Source organism: Sminthopsis crassicaudata, chromosome 1 (genome assembly GCF_048593235.1).
Source record: "Sminthopsis crassicaudata isolate SCR6 chromosome 1, ASM4859323v1, whole genome shotgun sequence".
Taxonomy (NCBI): Eukaryota; Metazoa; Chordata; class Mammalia; order Dasyuromorphia; family Dasyuridae; genus Sminthopsis; species Sminthopsis crassicaudata.
This window is the reverse complement of record NC_133617.1, coordinates 693,652,415-693,669,556: the sequence shown is the minus strand read 5'-3', so window position 1 is coordinate 693,669,556 and position 17,142 is coordinate 693,652,415. Positions and strand designations below refer to the sequence as shown.

The 17,142-nt window shown below is 34.2% G+C and overlaps 1 protein-coding gene and 1 long non-coding RNA gene across 5 annotated transcripts in view; one reads left to right on the top strand and one right to left on the bottom strand.

Moving 5' to 3' along the window:
* PTPDC1 (protein tyrosine phosphatase domain containing 1) overlaps nucleotides 1-17,142 on the bottom strand; it is a 69,694-nt gene that overhangs the window by 2,755 nt on the left and 49,797 nt on the right. For 3 of the 4 annotated variants that reach the window (XM_074283661.1, XM_074283662.1, XM_074283660.1), the window contains exons 3-9: nucleotides 12,011-12,182; nucleotides 10,747-10,827; nucleotides 10,414-10,532; nucleotides 8,833-8,970; nucleotides 6,036-7,306; nucleotides 3,065-3,250; nucleotides 1,959-2,069 (exon numbers count right to left, since the gene is read on the bottom strand). In XM_074283661.1, coding sequence (XP_074139762.1) covers nucleotides 1,959-2,069; nucleotides 3,065-3,250; nucleotides 6,036-7,306; nucleotides 8,833-8,970; nucleotides 10,414-10,532; nucleotides 10,747-10,827; nucleotides 12,011-12,182 — 2,078 coding nt within the window. Of the gene's footprint in view, nucleotides 1-1,958; nucleotides 2,070-3,064; nucleotides 3,251-6,035; nucleotides 7,307-8,832; nucleotides 8,971-10,413; nucleotides 10,533-10,746; nucleotides 10,828-12,010; nucleotides 12,183-12,666; nucleotides 13,011-17,142 lie in introns of those variants that run through there. The other variant, XM_074283659.1, reaches the window with a different exon arrangement.
* LOC141551716 (uncharacterized) lies at nucleotides 13,035-16,522 on the top strand. The gene is made up of 3 exons (XR_012484941.1): nucleotides 13,035-13,303; nucleotides 16,263-16,341; nucleotides 16,475-16,522. It is a non-coding gene; the product is annotated as an uncharacterized LOC141551716 (long non-coding RNA).

Genomic DNA, 17,142 nt, shown 5'->3' with positions numbered 1-17,142 from the left:
GAGGTACCAGCACATACTCATTTTAAATCAAAAACTATACCAGATTAGGTTTCTTAAAAGAGCAAACATTTGGATGAAAACTAAAAAACCTAATCTAATATGTTTAGCACCACATGGATAGCAGAGAATAAATAGCACTGAGCATATAGGTGATTGTTTAAAGATTATGAATTCTTTGACTTAATACTCCAAATGAAAGTTAGACCTTAACAATCATAACTTGTTTCTTGAACCAGACACCTCAGCTCTCCTGTCTAATCATTTTTCCTGGCTGCCCTCCCCCCCCTATACAAAGTTATCCTCTCCTTCTCTATCTTACCTTTTCTCTACCTCTTGGCTTCCCTGAAATCACAGCTAAAAGGTTCTTTTCTATCAGGAAGTCTCTCCAGTCTGTCTTACTTTTAGTAACTTCTCTCTGCTGATTTCCAGTTTATTTGGTATATATTCATATATCTGGTATTTATTCACATATTGCTACTTGCATGTTGTCTTCCCAGTCAGATTGTGACTCCTCAGACTGTCTTTTAACTTTATATGCCCTACACTAACCACAGTGCCCAGCACTAAGCAGGCACTTAATCCTTATTGACTACTACTGACCACCTTCCTCTCTACTTTCCCTTGTGTTATCATTTAGGTTTGATTCAATCTGGTTCTGTTTACCGTTTTAATTCAAAACATAACTGTCCATGTATAACAGATGATCTGAAAGTTTTCTAAAGTTTAAATATGAACAGAAATAGATAATGTTATAGCTGGAAAGAATTTTGAATATAAGCTTAACTAATACAACTAAGTGTCCAGATAAGGAAGCTCAGATCCAGAGAGCTTTCATGACTTTCTCAGAATTACTCAGTTAACTAATGACCTTAGAGAAGTCATTCATAAAAATTGAGGGATACATGTTTTTGGTAAAATTTTCAATTTTTAACAAAAGTGATTTTTAAAAATAAAGATATACATACTTTAAAGAATGACCAGTATATGTATAAATTCATTTATTACATGTTTCCCCAAATATATAATGTTTAGAAATTATCTACCATAGCAACACCAAGGGTTTCCTTTCTTTAAAACTTTATTCTCTCTTTTTTGCATTTAATGGCATTTTTTCCAATTAAATGTAAAGATAGTTTTCAACATTTCTTTTTGTGAGATTTTGAATTCCAAAGTTTTCTTCCTTCCCCTTTCCTTTCCCCCTCTCCAAGACAATCAATCTGATATGTTATACATATACAATCATGTTAAAAATATTTCCAATTAGTCATGTCATGAAAGAAGAATCAGAATAAAAGGGTAAAAACATAAAGAAAAAAAACAAAAAAGTGAAAATAGTATGCTTTGATCTGCATTTAAACTCTACAATTCTTTCTCTGGATGTAGATAGTATAAAATATAATTTTTAATATCAACCACTAGGAGGCACCAGATAATTTGAGAAAGAAAAAAAAAAAAAATTTCCCCCTTTATTTCTGAGACATTCCCCTGTAAGTAGATAAAGCAGTCTCCTCTTCAAAGACAAAAAGGATCTGTGTGATCAGGAAAGTCTTTTTTTTTTTTTAATTAAGATTTTCCAGACCAAAACAAAATATTGCTTAATCAATGTTGAATATGAAATACTCAAAAAAATTATTTTTTGTTTCAATCCAAGGCAGAATGGGATCAACAAGATTCTGACTTCTGTAGAGCACATTATTTTCAATGTATTTTCAAAATCCTGAATATCTATTTGCTTAAAGTTCTCTATCTTTACACTTCAAGGCTTTCCTAATGTTAATTACCTATTCTTTGGCCAAAAGTTTGAATAATAGTGACTACAAATTTTAAACATATTTCCATTAAGGTGAATATAACTAATGACAAATTCCTAAATATCACTTCAAAGACCCTACTATTCATCTGATATGAGTTGAACAAAAATGAATTACTTGGCAGGGAGTAGAAGGAGTACCATTTACCTTGGTGAATGATTTAATGGCATGGGCAAGAAAGGCTTCCTCTACATCAGCTGGAATGGTCTGCAAATTCACTATACAGTGCAAGACACAAAGAATTGTCTGGTGTTGCCCCTGTTTGTAGCAAAAACAGATGCAAGATTTGTTTAAAAATCTTCAAGAAAACAAATTAGTGGCAGAGATGTGATTAAGCCTGTAACCAAACCTTACCTTCTAAAAAATTAAAAAAAACCATGAGTGTTATCTAGCCAGTATTGGTCTTTAAAGTTTTCAATGTACTTTATACATTAACCTTTGGTATGTACAACTTTGTCAGGTAGATGGATTATTATTCTCACTGCACAAGAGGAAAATGAAGCTGGAACATGTTCAATGACTTGCTCACCTGGACAATGCCTGTCACTAGATTTCACCTGAGGCCTTCCTAATGTCAGGCCTACTGCTCTATCACTTCTTCCATTTGGCTAGTGATATTAAGTAGTTAATATTTTTCAATGTAATTTGAAGAGTATGTGCTAGTTTGATCAATAATGAGACTGAATATTATTTAAAAATTCCAAAACAATATGAAGATAAATAATTATCCATTAAAAAATACCCAAAACAGTCCTTGAGGGCGATGGTTTCATTTTCTATATTCAGTGCCTAGCATACATTGCTTTACACATAGTAGGTGCTTAACATATTTACTGAGTTGCACTGAATTTTAAGTTTCCCCTATGAATTTGATTTTTCCCCCTTCCCCATTCTTATTTTTTGTGGGTGTAATTATTCCAGTTAAGTGATTATTAGGATGCAGATTACTAAAATTACATATAGACCTCATGTTTAATCAGTTAATATGTTTGAAGTGCCTGTGTGATTGAACCAGGTGCTATGATTAGGAAGGAAAGGAATTAGGGAGAACACAGGTGAAATGGGTTAGGAAAGAAAGAAACCACTCTTTCCCCGATGCTTATAAATTACTTGAGAGAACATTATATGCCCAGTAAACCACCGAAAGGCGGAGGCCAGCAGTTTGTGGGAGAGGCTATTAGGTTTTGAGGTCCATTCCAGGTCTGGGATTCTGTGATAAACAGTCAGTGAAATGGACACAAAGGCCACATTACCTTTTCTAATAAGGAAAGTGCTTCTGAGGCATCAGCACAGTTGTTGACTAGTAGGTCGACATCCTCTTTGGTTATAACAGGTTCCTTTAGTTGCTCTACCCAGGACCACATCAAGCCACACAGTATGAAAGGATCTTTTTCTCCACATATTCTTTCCCAAGCCCCATCTCGAGAATTTAATTCTTTCTAAAAAAGGAAAACAAGGGAAATGGGAAAATGATTGAAGTTTAATAATCTAGTTTTTGGATCTATAACAAAGAATTCTAGAGCCTACAGCAAAGTCAAAAAAATGAAAGACTCCCTTCAAATCAATTTTTAAGACAAATTCAAATGAATGAGTGGGCAGGAGGGATTCTCAGACCTTGAGACGTACATTTCTCTAGTGGGATATACATTGGCCTTAATTGTGGGCCCTATAGATTGGAACTGTGGGATACCTTCAAGCATCCAAAGGGAGATAGGAGAATGAGAGGTATCCATTGGAAGGGGAAGAATAGTACAATGTGAATCCTTATTTCAATTAATTCTTCTTGCTAACTTGGTGATAAATCAACTGTTTCTACCTAAGTGCTTTCAATATCCTCTAAATTTCATACTCTAGGATTAAGCCCAAAGGTTCTGGACTCCAAATTATAGTTCTGTCCACATCCTTTGTTACTCTGACATATGTTGATTAAAGGCTTTCAAGAAGAAACTGTTCCTTCTCTATGTAGAATTCTGGAGAGTATAAAATTTCTCCAAATGGAAGTCATATTGAAGGAGTATTAAAAATTAAGAGAGTCTGTAAATTATAGTGGAATTTATGGAATAGCTTTTGAGTGTGAATAAAAATAACAGCAAATTAATTAAGTTTCAATTAATAATGCTTCGGGAGTGTAGCAAATCTTTGTGTACTAATTTTTTTTTAAAGAATCATAATGTAGTCATGTAGAACATGATGAAAATCACACCATATTCTCACAGGATGAAAACAACTTGAAAACCTTGACAGAAAAAGCTGCATAAATTTGGAAACAACCTAAATGGAAGGCTTTATACCTTATTCCATTTGGGGACATGAGTATGAGGATAGAGTGTGAAGGAGAGCACATTAGAAATAAGTGATATACAAATTTCAATATATTTTTAACAGCATCCAAATATTTTTAGGAAATAAAATTCAGTTTTACAGTACTGGGTTCTTCTTTAATTACTCTCACACTTTCCAATTTTTAAAAAACTCATTGTTAATTATTTAGCTTTAATCTATTAATCTCTTCATTCAGTATCATAAAGATGGTAAGAAATCTAGCCTAGTTAATAAGCCAGAAATAAAATATCAATTTCCAAAGAATCAAATCAACTAAAAGAACCAAGTGGTTATTTTTACCAAGTAATTTTCCTGGCAAATTTAATACAGTTATGATATATTCTGAAATTTTTTGAAATGGAACTGGATTTGTTAGCTAAAAATATATTATTAAATCTATTTTTAAAATCTGTCAAACATCTTGATTTTAGTTTAAAAAACAATCCCCCCAAATCATAATAAATTAAATCACATTAAATTATCCTTTGAACAGAATGCCTTTTCTACTTTCTCTTCAGTTCAAGAAAGGACTAGTTAGATGCTGAAGCAAAGGAAACAGCAATACCCCCCAACAGATCTTCAGTGGGGTGTCAATGCCACATAGCCATATTTGGGAAAGTCTTTCCATAACTCTTCCCAATCCCTAAATCTCTCATGATGTCACTTGAAGAAATAATGAGCAATGGGGCTAAGGAAAAAATAAGGGAGTTCTAGGCAAAACTACAATTTAACAAGATGATTAGAATAGGAAATAAAGATGACTCTAAACTTAAATAATTAATTTGTTAAGATGGTGGTTCATATAATCAAAGAAACTGCCCCTTCTAATTAATGAAGAAAGCTTCACTTCAGCAAGTGCTTTTTCAAACCCATTAGTTTTATTAGGACTGCTTTAATTATTAATGTGTTTCATTGAGGCCACACATTAAGTTATGCCTATTTCTGAAATCTAGGGGTATAAAATGATACTGACACTTTAAAGCAAAATGACATATATATGTACTTAGTATAGTACCTTGTACATGGTAAGCACTTTATAAATGCTCTACCCACCTACTTATCAATCTACTTAGTGATTTTAAGTAAGTTTTTAATGTTAATATACAACCCTACTTATGGAAAAATAACTCTATGAAAGAATAATTTATATCACACTGACTGTAAGGTGATAAACCAAGCTGATGTGATTTAACATTAGCTATTGTTTGCTATTGAATTTTTATAGTTACATTATAGAAATTTAAAATTCACATTGTGAAAGTTTACAGAAAAGTACAATAAACTAAGACCAAAGTTAAAATCCTAGAAAACTTTTAAAAAGGAAGGGTCCTTCTGCTGAAACCTCAATTTACCTTCAGAGCATTATGAGGGTGATCTGAACCCTTGTTTCTTGCTATGACAGGTTGTGAGTACACTGAGAACACCTGGAGAAGGCCTGGAGTAGGAATTTATTCAGTTATCAAGAACTTAGCTTCTTAAACTATGATTCTCGACACCACAAAGGGTCTTATGACTGAATATGGGAGTTGTGAAATTATGATTTATTATCAGTAAATGGTTGATTTGTATAGCAATTTTATATACCCAGGATCAAGTAAAAATTTCTTGGACGAAAAGGGGTCATGAGTGGAAAAAGAATCCTTGAATTCTTGACTATCTTTCTTAAACTTACTCAAGACATAAAAGAGTGTTTATGTAATTTTTGCCAGGCAGCACATAATGAACACAATGTAGTAAAGCCGACTTCACATTACAGCCTTGTCTCTCAAATCAGTACTAAGTATGATTAATCTGTCTCCCAAACTCAGAAGAGGATTTGAAGGGGCTACTGTGAAAACAGAAAAGAATTCTTCTTTGATGCTAAATTTATTTCATGTAGGGAAGAAAGAAGATTAAAAATACCTGCCACATTTCCACCTTCTGTTTTATTTCTGCCTCTTCTATAAATTCATTCAAATTTGCCAGGGCTTTTGCCGCCAACACTCTTCGAGCTTCCACGCTCAGGGGCATTGCTTGTGGTGGGGTATTACTCTCTTGGTTTTCAGATTTGACAAAGCATTCTGCCCCAGGAGCAACGTCACAATTCTGAGGGACACAGTAATTCCCACCACAAGCCATAGGGTCTTGTCCCCAGTTACTGTCTGGGTCATACCTACAGTGGTCAGCTTTCTGGGACAGACTGCTTGGTGGCCCAGGTACATTGGCAACCTTGGCTGGGACTGACTCCCCAGTGTTGTGTACACCTGAAAAACCCGAAGAAAAGGTTCTACTCCGCTGGATTTCTTTTGGAATCTTTCGCCTAAGGAAAAGGGGTGATCCCTCATCTCTGGATCCCTCTAGACCACCACATTTAGGTTGATTCCAGAAAGTAAATGTATTGCGGACCAAAGCTTCTTTACTAAAGTCCAGAGGAGGCGATGGCTGAACACAAGCTTGGCTCACGGGCTGCGGCGGCGGTGGCGGCAGTGGCTGCTGCTGCTGTTGCTGCTGCTTGAGGTCACAACACAGGACTACTTGGGTAGGCACTGTCCATGGAGTCTCTCCCTGCTCCAAAAGAAATTCAGCTCTTTTTAGGTCTGAGTCACTGTAGCTGAGCCGTCTTTTCAGATGAGTCAGAGGCTGAAGGCATTCAACATTCCGCCTCTTCCAAAGAGGATCAAAATCATGTTCACTGGAGAAAACAGCATCCTGGTTCTCAAAAGCTACTGCCACTGATGAGGGAGTGAATGGAAGGGATGCATCATTCACACGTCTCATTAACTCTTTATCTAGCTGCATTGTGACCATCTCTGAAACGGTCTTTTCAATTTCAGCAGAGAGATCAGGTATCTTTAAAATGTCCTCTTTTATCACCTGTCTGTTTTCAGCTAAGTCCAATAGCAGTTTGCAAACCAGATGAATAATTTTTGGCACGTGCTTTAGAAGTCGAGCTTCATAACCATGAAGCAAATGACGCTGGCGAATTAAGTACTGTGATAAAGTAACAGCATGAGCTTTGGGCTCACAGCAAGAAAACACGTTGCGAAGAGGAATCAAAAACTGAGTGAACTCTCTTATGCATAATAACTGGCCCCTTGTTTGTATCGAATTTGGTCTTTTTGCCCGAACAAAAATAATTGCTTGATCTGCAGTCATTCTTGTTGCAAAAACTAAATAACAAGCTATTAAAACACCTAAAAAAAGTGAGGGAAAAGAATTATTTAACATTTGAAACCTTAACCATTTATTTACCACATTTTAAAACTTAAAACATAAATAATATATTTAAAGAAACATATATGTAAACATTTTAAGGATAATTTAGAGTTATAATTATCATTACATATGTAATAATAATGATAACTATGTAAATTTAGTTATAAATGTTGGTCTTTTACTAACCAACATCAAATACTTATGATGGGCATGACAAATAGCTAACAAAACTACTGGGCCATAATGTTTAAGTTCTTATCTTCTCATTTCTTTCCCTGGATGAAGAAGAGATTTAGCACCTCCCCATCTGATTTAGACTTCTGTTCTTGTCTCCTGAGGTTTTGAGCTCCAATGTCTCTTCTTGATAGTTCCCTAATCTGTCTCTTGAGAATTCTATGCATCTGGTTTCTTGCCCTTTCTACTGTACTTAGGATGCTCAGACATTCCACTTTCTAACCCTTCCCACACTTATCACTGCTTCTTTTGGATTAGTCACATTCCCAACCCACTTTCTTTCCTGACCATTAGGCCATCTCGTGCTTATCCCCATTATCCTTCTTTTAGGATCAGCACATTGCTTTACTTTTCTGAATATATTTCTCTCAAAAAATATACATGTTTCTTGACTCCCACATAATTCTGACCCTGTTCTGTAAAGGAGATAACAATCACTGTGGTTCTTCATGTTCTATGAGTTTGTTTTAACTGCATAAAACAAACTTTGCCTTAGGGAAGGCCTTCAAATTGTCATACACAAACCTTTTATATCCTATGCCAACATATGCTCTTAAAGCTGCTTACTGTAAATGTGATCAATTCAGGCTATAAGGCTAGTTGTTTCTCCAGAGGGTATGGTAATGGATGGTTGGATTACAGTGCAAATGTTCTTTATTCCCTCTGCTACCAGCTGGTTCTAAACTATTTTTAAGTAAAATTATTGCTTCTTGGAATAATCACATCTCATAAACAAAATCCTCATTCCCAGAAAAGACAACAAAGAGAGCATTTACAAGGAAAGACATGTTTTAAAAGAAGACTACTGAAATGAAACACAAAGTTTTCACTGAGAAGGTTATGAAGCTCAGAAGCTCTTTTTTATAGGAATAAAAAAATTAGAAATTAGCTTTTTCTAGATTCTATGGTCCTTTATTACAAAAAGCAAGCTCTTAGTCCCATCACTTAAAGACCCATTAGACTCATACTTATGAAATGATTTAATCTGGTCATAGGCAGAGTGCAAATGTTAGACAGTGTTCGGAGCAAAGACAAAGAAAAACAATCTGCTGCAAGGGAGTTTTATGATTCTATAAAAGGTCCCAAAGTTCTAGATATTTTAGGCAATAAGATTATATTGAATGCATCAGACATCATCATTTGACCTTTTAGGTAAAATGCAGTGAAAATTTGGAAGCATTCTTAAAGAGTATTTTTATACTTAGAAAATATCACAGTAATATCTATATGGATATATTTAAAATCATAACATTCATTGACATCAATTTACCTGTTCGACCAAGCCCAGCATGACAATGAATAGCTACTTTCCCTTCCTGTAAGGCAAATGTCATCACCTTCACCATATCTAAGATGGTAGTAAGAGATGCTACACCATAGTCCTTCCAGCCAAAATTGTAGAAGTAAACTAAAAAAAAAAAAAAAAAAAAAAAAAAAAAAAGAAGGAAGAAATCAACTACTTATGAAGATTTCTGATAAAAATTAAACCAGGACAAAGTATGATCTTGAAGCTGTCTTATTAGATTTACATTTAACATGTATGTCGTCCTGATAGGTTTTTTTTTGGTCTTGCTTAAGACATGTCCTATTACAGTTCCAAAGGACTTATGAAGAAAAATGTTATCCATATCCAGAGAAAGAACTGATGAGAGTCTGAATACAGAATGAAAATAATGTCTTTTTAATTTTTATTTTTTGTATTTTTTTTCTTTTGGCCTGTTTTTTTTTTATATAACATGTCTAATATGGAAATGTTTTATATGATTGACATAGACTATATAAAATTGCTTAATATTTTAGGGATGGGGAGAGGAAGAGGAAAAAATTTAGAACTCAAAAAAAATTTTAAATGGATGTTAAATATTGAGTAATTGGAAAAAATACTGTGTTGTTGGTTTTTTTTTTAAAGAACTTGTCAGGGCAGCTAAGTGGTACAGTGGATAGAGCACCCTGAAGTCAGGAGTACCTGAGTTGAATTCTGACCTCAGACACTTAATGCTTCCTAGCTGTGTGACCCTGGGCAAGTCACTTAACACCAATTGCCTCAGCAAAAAAAAAAAAAAAAAAAAAAAAGGACTTGTCCAATTGAAGCTCTGTTGAAATAACTTAGGAAAAGGTGGAACTATGAATTAACAAGTGAAGTGGTTCATTCAAAAATGAATAGGCAGAAAATGTTTTATGCTGTCTCACCATGAAAACACAAGAGGCCATAAGAGACAACCTAGTATAAATCTGGATGGCTAGCTGATGCAGTGAATAGACTGTTGAACTCATTTTCTTGAGTTCAAATTTGGCCTTAGATACTTCCTTAGGTGACTTTAGACAAGTCACTTAACCCTGTCTGCCTCAGTTTCCTATCAGTAAAATGTAGAGAAGGAAATCACAAGCCACTCCAGTATCTTTATCAAGAAAATCTCAAATGGGTCATGAAGAATCAGATATTACTAAAAGACATTTTATTTCTACTTTCAGCAAATCTTTAAAAAAAAAAAAAAGTAGTTGTTACATGCAAACGCTCAAGAGAATGCAATTTTGAAACTACATTTCTGTCAGTTTTAAGCAGTACATTTTCTGGTTCTCTTAGAAAAACACAGTAAATATGACTATGTAATTATGGTTGTTATCTTTAATGGGCTTAGCCTAAAGAAATCTCTCTCACATGTGAAAATGAGCTTGGGCTCCCAACAGTAGCATCTCAAAGATAGAAGCATTTATTTTCTTTCTTTTTTTTTTTCCAGATCTTGTGTATAAGCAGCATTTTCCAAGCTTCTCTTAACTAAGGAACATAACAAAGATTCTATAAACATTATATTTGCTAATTAATGAAGAAAATCAGCAGGAATGAACTTACTGCCAGCTTCCATGAAAGCTTCAGGGAGGTAAGTGAAGCCACTTTCTGGTTCTAGTGTGTTCCCACAGCTTGCATGCTCTCCAGGTCGCTGAAGGTTAATTACTGTTTTTATGCCATAGCTTAAGCAGAAAAGAAAAATCATTATATTGTGATCTGGAATTTTTTTAAAATTCCTTATTTATTCTTTAAGATCTGTAACCCTTGCATCTTTAATTTCTTGTTTGTTTGAAATGAAGCTTCTGACTGCCTGTGAGAACCTTTTTTATCTCATATCAAAAGTGACGTTGGTGGCAAATTGAGGAGCCTGAATTTATGAGCAGTGAGGTCATTTACCTTTGAAACTGTTCAATGATGTTGTACTTTTCAATTAGCTCAGTTGATGGTCTGGCCATTGCAAGTATGTTATCTGTGACCCTGGAGAGGCAGGAGGAAGACAATTATTAAATGCAGAGAACCCAGAAATTTTAGAGCTGGAAAGAGCCCCAGAGAGAGAGTTACAAACCCATTTTTCAAGTCCTTCCTCCTCCCATTAGGCAAGAAGCTACCTATGCCAATCTGATTTCAGTTTTACATAATGATTAGAAAAGGACAAAATGTACCCAGATCTTACATTTTAGTTTCATAATATCCTGGGGAAAAGGGAAAAAAGAACAAGCCCAGAAACCTTTCCTATAAGCAGAACTTTAAAGGTAGAAGGGATCTCAGAGGTCATCATCAGTGATTCCCAGAGAGATTAGAGGAGTGATTTCCTGACTCCGAGTTCAGAGCTCCAGTCACTCTGCCTCTTATGTTTCATCATGATTAAATATCACATACAGAATAAATGCCACATATTCCTGTAATTCATGTATGCTATTCAATTTACAGAAGTTCTATTCATAGCTCTTTAGTTATGTAGCTAATGCATAGAGCAAGGTATAATCATCCACCTTTCTATCTGCATACATCTCTCTGTTACCTAACAAGAGCAGTAAGTATCGGTAATTGTCATTTCTTAAGAATAAAAAACACTACCAACTATGTCAACATGTTTATATATATATATATATATATATATATATATATATATATATATATATATATATTCAGGCATAATAAGAAATGACATATCATTAACACTTTTGAAAGATGATTTCATTTGATCCTAACAATACCTCTCTAAGGTAGACAGTGAATTATCCAATTTATAAACAAGCTCAGAGAAAAATTAAGTAAGTGGCAAAACTAGAAACTGATCCCAAGACCTCTGATTTTAATCACATACTCTCTCTCCATTAAGTCAAGCCATCTTCAATGTAGAGGAGTAGGGAAATTCTTTTAACTTGGTAATTAACATCAAATAAAAGTCACTATTTCAAAGATTAAAAAATATCCTTAGGGCAGATGCCTCAAGATTTTATCGAATTCCTGTCTAGACATTAATAATATTACTAATAATTTCAAAAACAAAATTTCCTAACTAGTGGCTGTTAACGTCTCCAAGAACTTAATTTCAAAGACATTATGCTTTAAAAATACAATAGCTATTAAGGTTATGTTAATGCATTTAGACTTCTTCTTCAATGACAGCTTTGAGAAAACCAGCCCACCACATTACCAGGAGGAATAAATCCCTTTGATGGCTTGTTCCTGCTCACTCCAGCGTGCTGGATTCTCATATTTACATGCTCGACCACCACATGCCATTGAACATGCCACATGTCCAGGAATAACATGTCGTAAACGTTCCCCAACTTTAGTATATTTTGGTGTTGGACGTCGTGAACTTCCTATAAAAACCAACATAAGAAAATATCACATCATAATAGTTATCTAAAAAATTCATATTAGCTCACCAAATGATGTAGCAATATAGAAAAAAAAGACTGATATTTCAACATTTAAGACATCTAGCTGTGTTTTAATTATGTTCCTTTCAACTTTAATGTACGGGATTTTTTCTATTAAAGGGCTTTTACCTACAGCAGTACTTATTACCTCATTCAGATTGCCATTTAAACAAAATTTTTTTTTAAAAAACTAGATGTTTCACAAGAAATTGAGCTCAGTTCAAGAAATGTAATTAGTAAGAGAATCTATAAAATGCTACAAACTCTTCTATCACTTCCTCATAAATCCTTTTAAAACATATACATCATGGAAAACAAGAATTACATGTAGTCAATATTCAAATTTTACATATACAAAACAGCAAAGCATAGCATGCAAACTGAAATACAATGATGCTAGTAATCTAAAAGAAAAAGGCTTTACTTTTTCTTTCAGGAAAAGTTGGATTTATTTCTGCAGTGCTGACAGAAGATATAGCCACCATAACCCGATGGGAAGATGAAGAAAGCACTTCTATAACTGAATTTCGTCGTCTCTGGTGCAAACGAAGCAAAGGATCAGAAGTAGAGTGCCTTCGACCTTGGAAAAAAGTGCTCAGAAAATTCACTGCTGAGAGCCTCCTAGGCGAACCCTGCATTGTCCCACTTGCTATGGACAGATCACACTGTTGGAGCAAGTGTATATGAAACCAACTTGCTGAATGATGAAGTTACACAGAGATATGTGCATCATTCCGTATGATCTAATAGTGATTCAGGATAGGCTGACTGGTTTCCATAGTGACAAACAATGAAACCACTGATTCCCATTAGCTCTGTGGAAGCAAAATCCTATATGAATGGATTTAGTTTTAGACAAATTGTTCAAATGTTGGTAATAATTTGTATTTCAAACGAAACATGCCCAAATTTGGATTATTTTATTTTGCTTCTTATACACATAGGAGGATAATAAGAGGAGCACAGAAGGCTGTTAGAGGGTCATCCATAAATCACGGGACATTCCAGATTATCTAGTCTATGCCATCATTTTACAGATGAGGAAACTAAAGGCCTGAAAGGTAAGATGTGTCCACCATCACAGAAGTCCAGCATCAGAATGGGATTCTGAGCCTGGGTACTACTGTCAGAAATCTAGAAATTATAAAATACATTGTTTTTTCTAAAATTTTATACATAAATTTTTATACATTTATACATATTTATTTAAATACACATACATTTCCCCCTTTTTCCTCCCAAACCATTTGTTTTTCTTTACCTTATTTTAGAACATGCTAGAGAACACCACTTTTCTGCTGACTCTTCAAAAGCAAAGAAGAATTCACTAGCATACAATACAATGTACTATAAAACCCGGGCCATTAACTGATGGGTCATTTATAGAGATGATAGAATTATAGATTTAAAGTTACAGGGAACCTTAGAAATTGTCTAATCCAGCCTGCTAATTTTACAGATGAGGTCACAAAAGCAATCAGCATCATCAAGATTGAGCCTAGTTTCTCTAACTCCAAATCCAGCACGCTTTCTACTGGGCCATACAATAACCCATAATGGTATTTCCTTGACCAAGCACACTTGATTCACTAAGCACTTTGATTCAGGTATAAACATATATTAGAATTAAAATCTCAAAGGTTGTAAATATGGCTAGTATAGGCTGTTTGTTTTTTTTTAACAAAATAGATAATTTTTGTACTTGCCATGATGTTAATAGTTAGTTAATAGTTAAATATACATAATCTTTTGCCTTTTATTACTATACTAAGAAAGATATTTAAATAATACCTTCTTAATTTAGAGAGATACATTTCCCAAAATTTACTAATCATTACATTTTCAGAAAGCTAAAAACTTGAGAACTCTAATATGAGAAAGATATAAGGAAAGAATTGACTGACTGCTGAATGAACAGTCTTGGCTTTTCCTTCACAGAATCCCAGAGCTAGATGGGACTCCAGAAATCACCTACAGTCAACCCATATATGACTAGAACTCCCTAGACATCTCTAATGAGTATTCAACCAGCATCTAGTAAGACTTTAAGTGCTAGAAAACTTATTACTTCCCCTAGTAGAACATAAAATGTTGGAATATATTCTCTATTGTCTGCTTCCAGACATACTGAAGAACTCCCCATTTCCCTTTCCTATAAAAAAAACAAACAACAAAAAAAATTAGGAGATAAAAGAATAGAAAAGGATATGTGGAATATTAGACTGTGCAGTTATGAGCCCTTAAGAAGTCAATTGAAAGTACATGGATCATGGAGGATACTTTTCCCCCCTAAACTAAGCAGTTTTCACTTATAATGTTCAAGTTAACACATCATACCTAATGGTAACAGAATATGCTCTAAAAGGCACCATCCTATCCCCCTATTCAACAGTTTTCCTAAAACTGCTCAAGACACAAGATGAATAAGATGTGATCTAGATGTGATCTCATCAAAGAGCTTGTGATCTAGGAATACAGAAAAGCCATATACTACCAGCTACCATACAAGGAAGTACAGAAAATTCAGAAAGAGAAAAAAGGAGTTCAGGAGAGGTAGCTTTTGTTTCTGATAAGTTGGCTGAGTCAAATCCTTTGATATTAAAAATACTTTTTATTAACTATCCTCCATTATCAACTATGTCTTCCCTCTGACACTATGCTTAATTTATCTTGTCTATACCTTGCTTTCTTCCCCATTAGACTGTGAACTCCTTGACAGCAGAGGTTCTTTTTTTTTTGCCTTTCTTTGTACCCTCAGGACTCAGCCCAGGACTTGATAGATGGTAGGAACTTAATGTTTGTTGTCGACTCCACAAGCATTCCAGAACATCATTGTAGCAAAAAGATAGGTTTCTGAAGGACATGCTAGTAGCACATAAGCGCTACTAGGCTCCACCAAGCTGGAAAGGCTTCAAATATTGTTTCAATGAAAGACTATCCAAGACTTGATAGCTAAGTTTGGAAAAACTCATTGCCATAATGTTGAACACTAGAAAATGAATCATTTTAGCCAAAATGATTCATGAAAAGAGATTGATTAAAAGTGTCTCCATGCAACATTCTTCTACTTCCCCTGTGATGGTGGCAGAGTACCAGAAAAGTGGGCAGAGAGTGCTAAAAATCAGTTTTTAGACCATCTAAAAACATTCCTCTAATTTCTGGCACTCTTAATTTTATGAGCCAACAAATAGGGAAACTAGCTAAGGAACTGGATCATTTTAAAATTTTAAATGCTTTTTAAATGAATCCAGAAGATATAAAGAAGTTGAAACTAAATGGAAAAAATAACTCACAGGCTTTTCTATTAGAGATAAAGAAAGGAATTGATTTAATCATATGCCCATTGGAAAAAAAAATTTCATTGGCTCATTTCTCCTTGCAGTACTCAAGAAGAGTACTAATATAGACAACTATGAAGAAAAGTTCAAACTCTGAAGATGAGGAATTTTATGAATAACTTGATAAGACTCTTTAAACAAAATCAACGTTTAACTTCGATATTCAGAGACTTCAAGTGATTACTATGTATTATGATAAATGCTGAGGACACCAAAAAATGACAAAAACACTGCTCTTGAATTAAGGAGCTCACATTCTAATAAGGGAAGACAACATGAAAGTAACTATGCAATAAAATATATACAGAGAATAGAAGGGAAAAAACGTTTAAAAATATGGTTTATCCATAGTTCTTTCCCTCTGTTCAGGAACTCCTTGAAGTTAAGAACTTTTAAACATTACAGAGTCAAACCTCCACTGCTAGACATATGTCCAGAAGGATCAATGATGAAAAGAATGATTCCATAAGCATGACAATGTTTTTGCAGCACTTTTGATAACACCAAAGAACTGGAAAAACAGAAGCAGCCTATTAATTGGGCAAGGGCTAAACAAGTAGGAATACATGAATGTAAAAGAACATTATTCTGTATAAGGAAGGATAAATATGTTGAATACAAAGAAGCCAGAGGAAGATATAGAAACCAATATCACATAAGCCAAATCAAATCAAATTTTCAGGTGACTGACAATATAAACAGATGAACAATAGGAAGAAAATGAATGCTGTGACCAAGCTTGGTTGAAGACATATAAGAAGGTACCATCTCTCTCTTTGTAGAAATGGGGAACTATTGGTGTGGAGTATTGCATATACTCAGACTTTCTGATATATGAGTTAGTTTTGTTGAAATTGATTTTGTTTTGTTTTTATTCTTTTTGCTTTGTTACAGAGAATTGCTCTAGAAGTGGGGAGAGTTACATTGAGAAATGTAGGTGACATAAAAATAAAAGATATCAAAACATAACACCTAGTGTCCAGAATGGAATAAAACATTCTAGATGTTATCTGAGCAGGGAAGAGTTCAGGAAAATTATGTTTGGTGTCTAAATCCTCTCAATACAGCCTAAGACCACCAGTATCGTAGATGCTTCCTCTACTCATGGTCAAGAATTACACATGACAAAAGTATGTGAATAGCTCTCAATCTGTGGGAGGATCTGCACAAGTGGTAGGAGTGCTTACGTTGATAAGATCATGGATGTACTAATATATTAGCTACCATCTGCCCACTTATCAACTATAAGTTTCAAAAGCATATTATCTTGTAAAAATCAAATTACTTTCCAAGGGGTTATTTCCTATTTCTAAGAACACACAAATATTACTCCTCTGCTTCCCTGAACTTCTTTAGTCTTCTTTCAGAAGTTCTAGGGTTAATTTTATGAAGATAAATGTCAACACTTTTCGTTGAAAAATCTGATACAATATTATTCTGAGTGGATGTTAACGGTGAATATATTTTGTACATAATGATTTCAATTTAAATTAGCATCTTTAAAAATAGCATTCTCATGGTCTGTTTAGATAAATATCAATAGATAAAATTATTTAATTTCT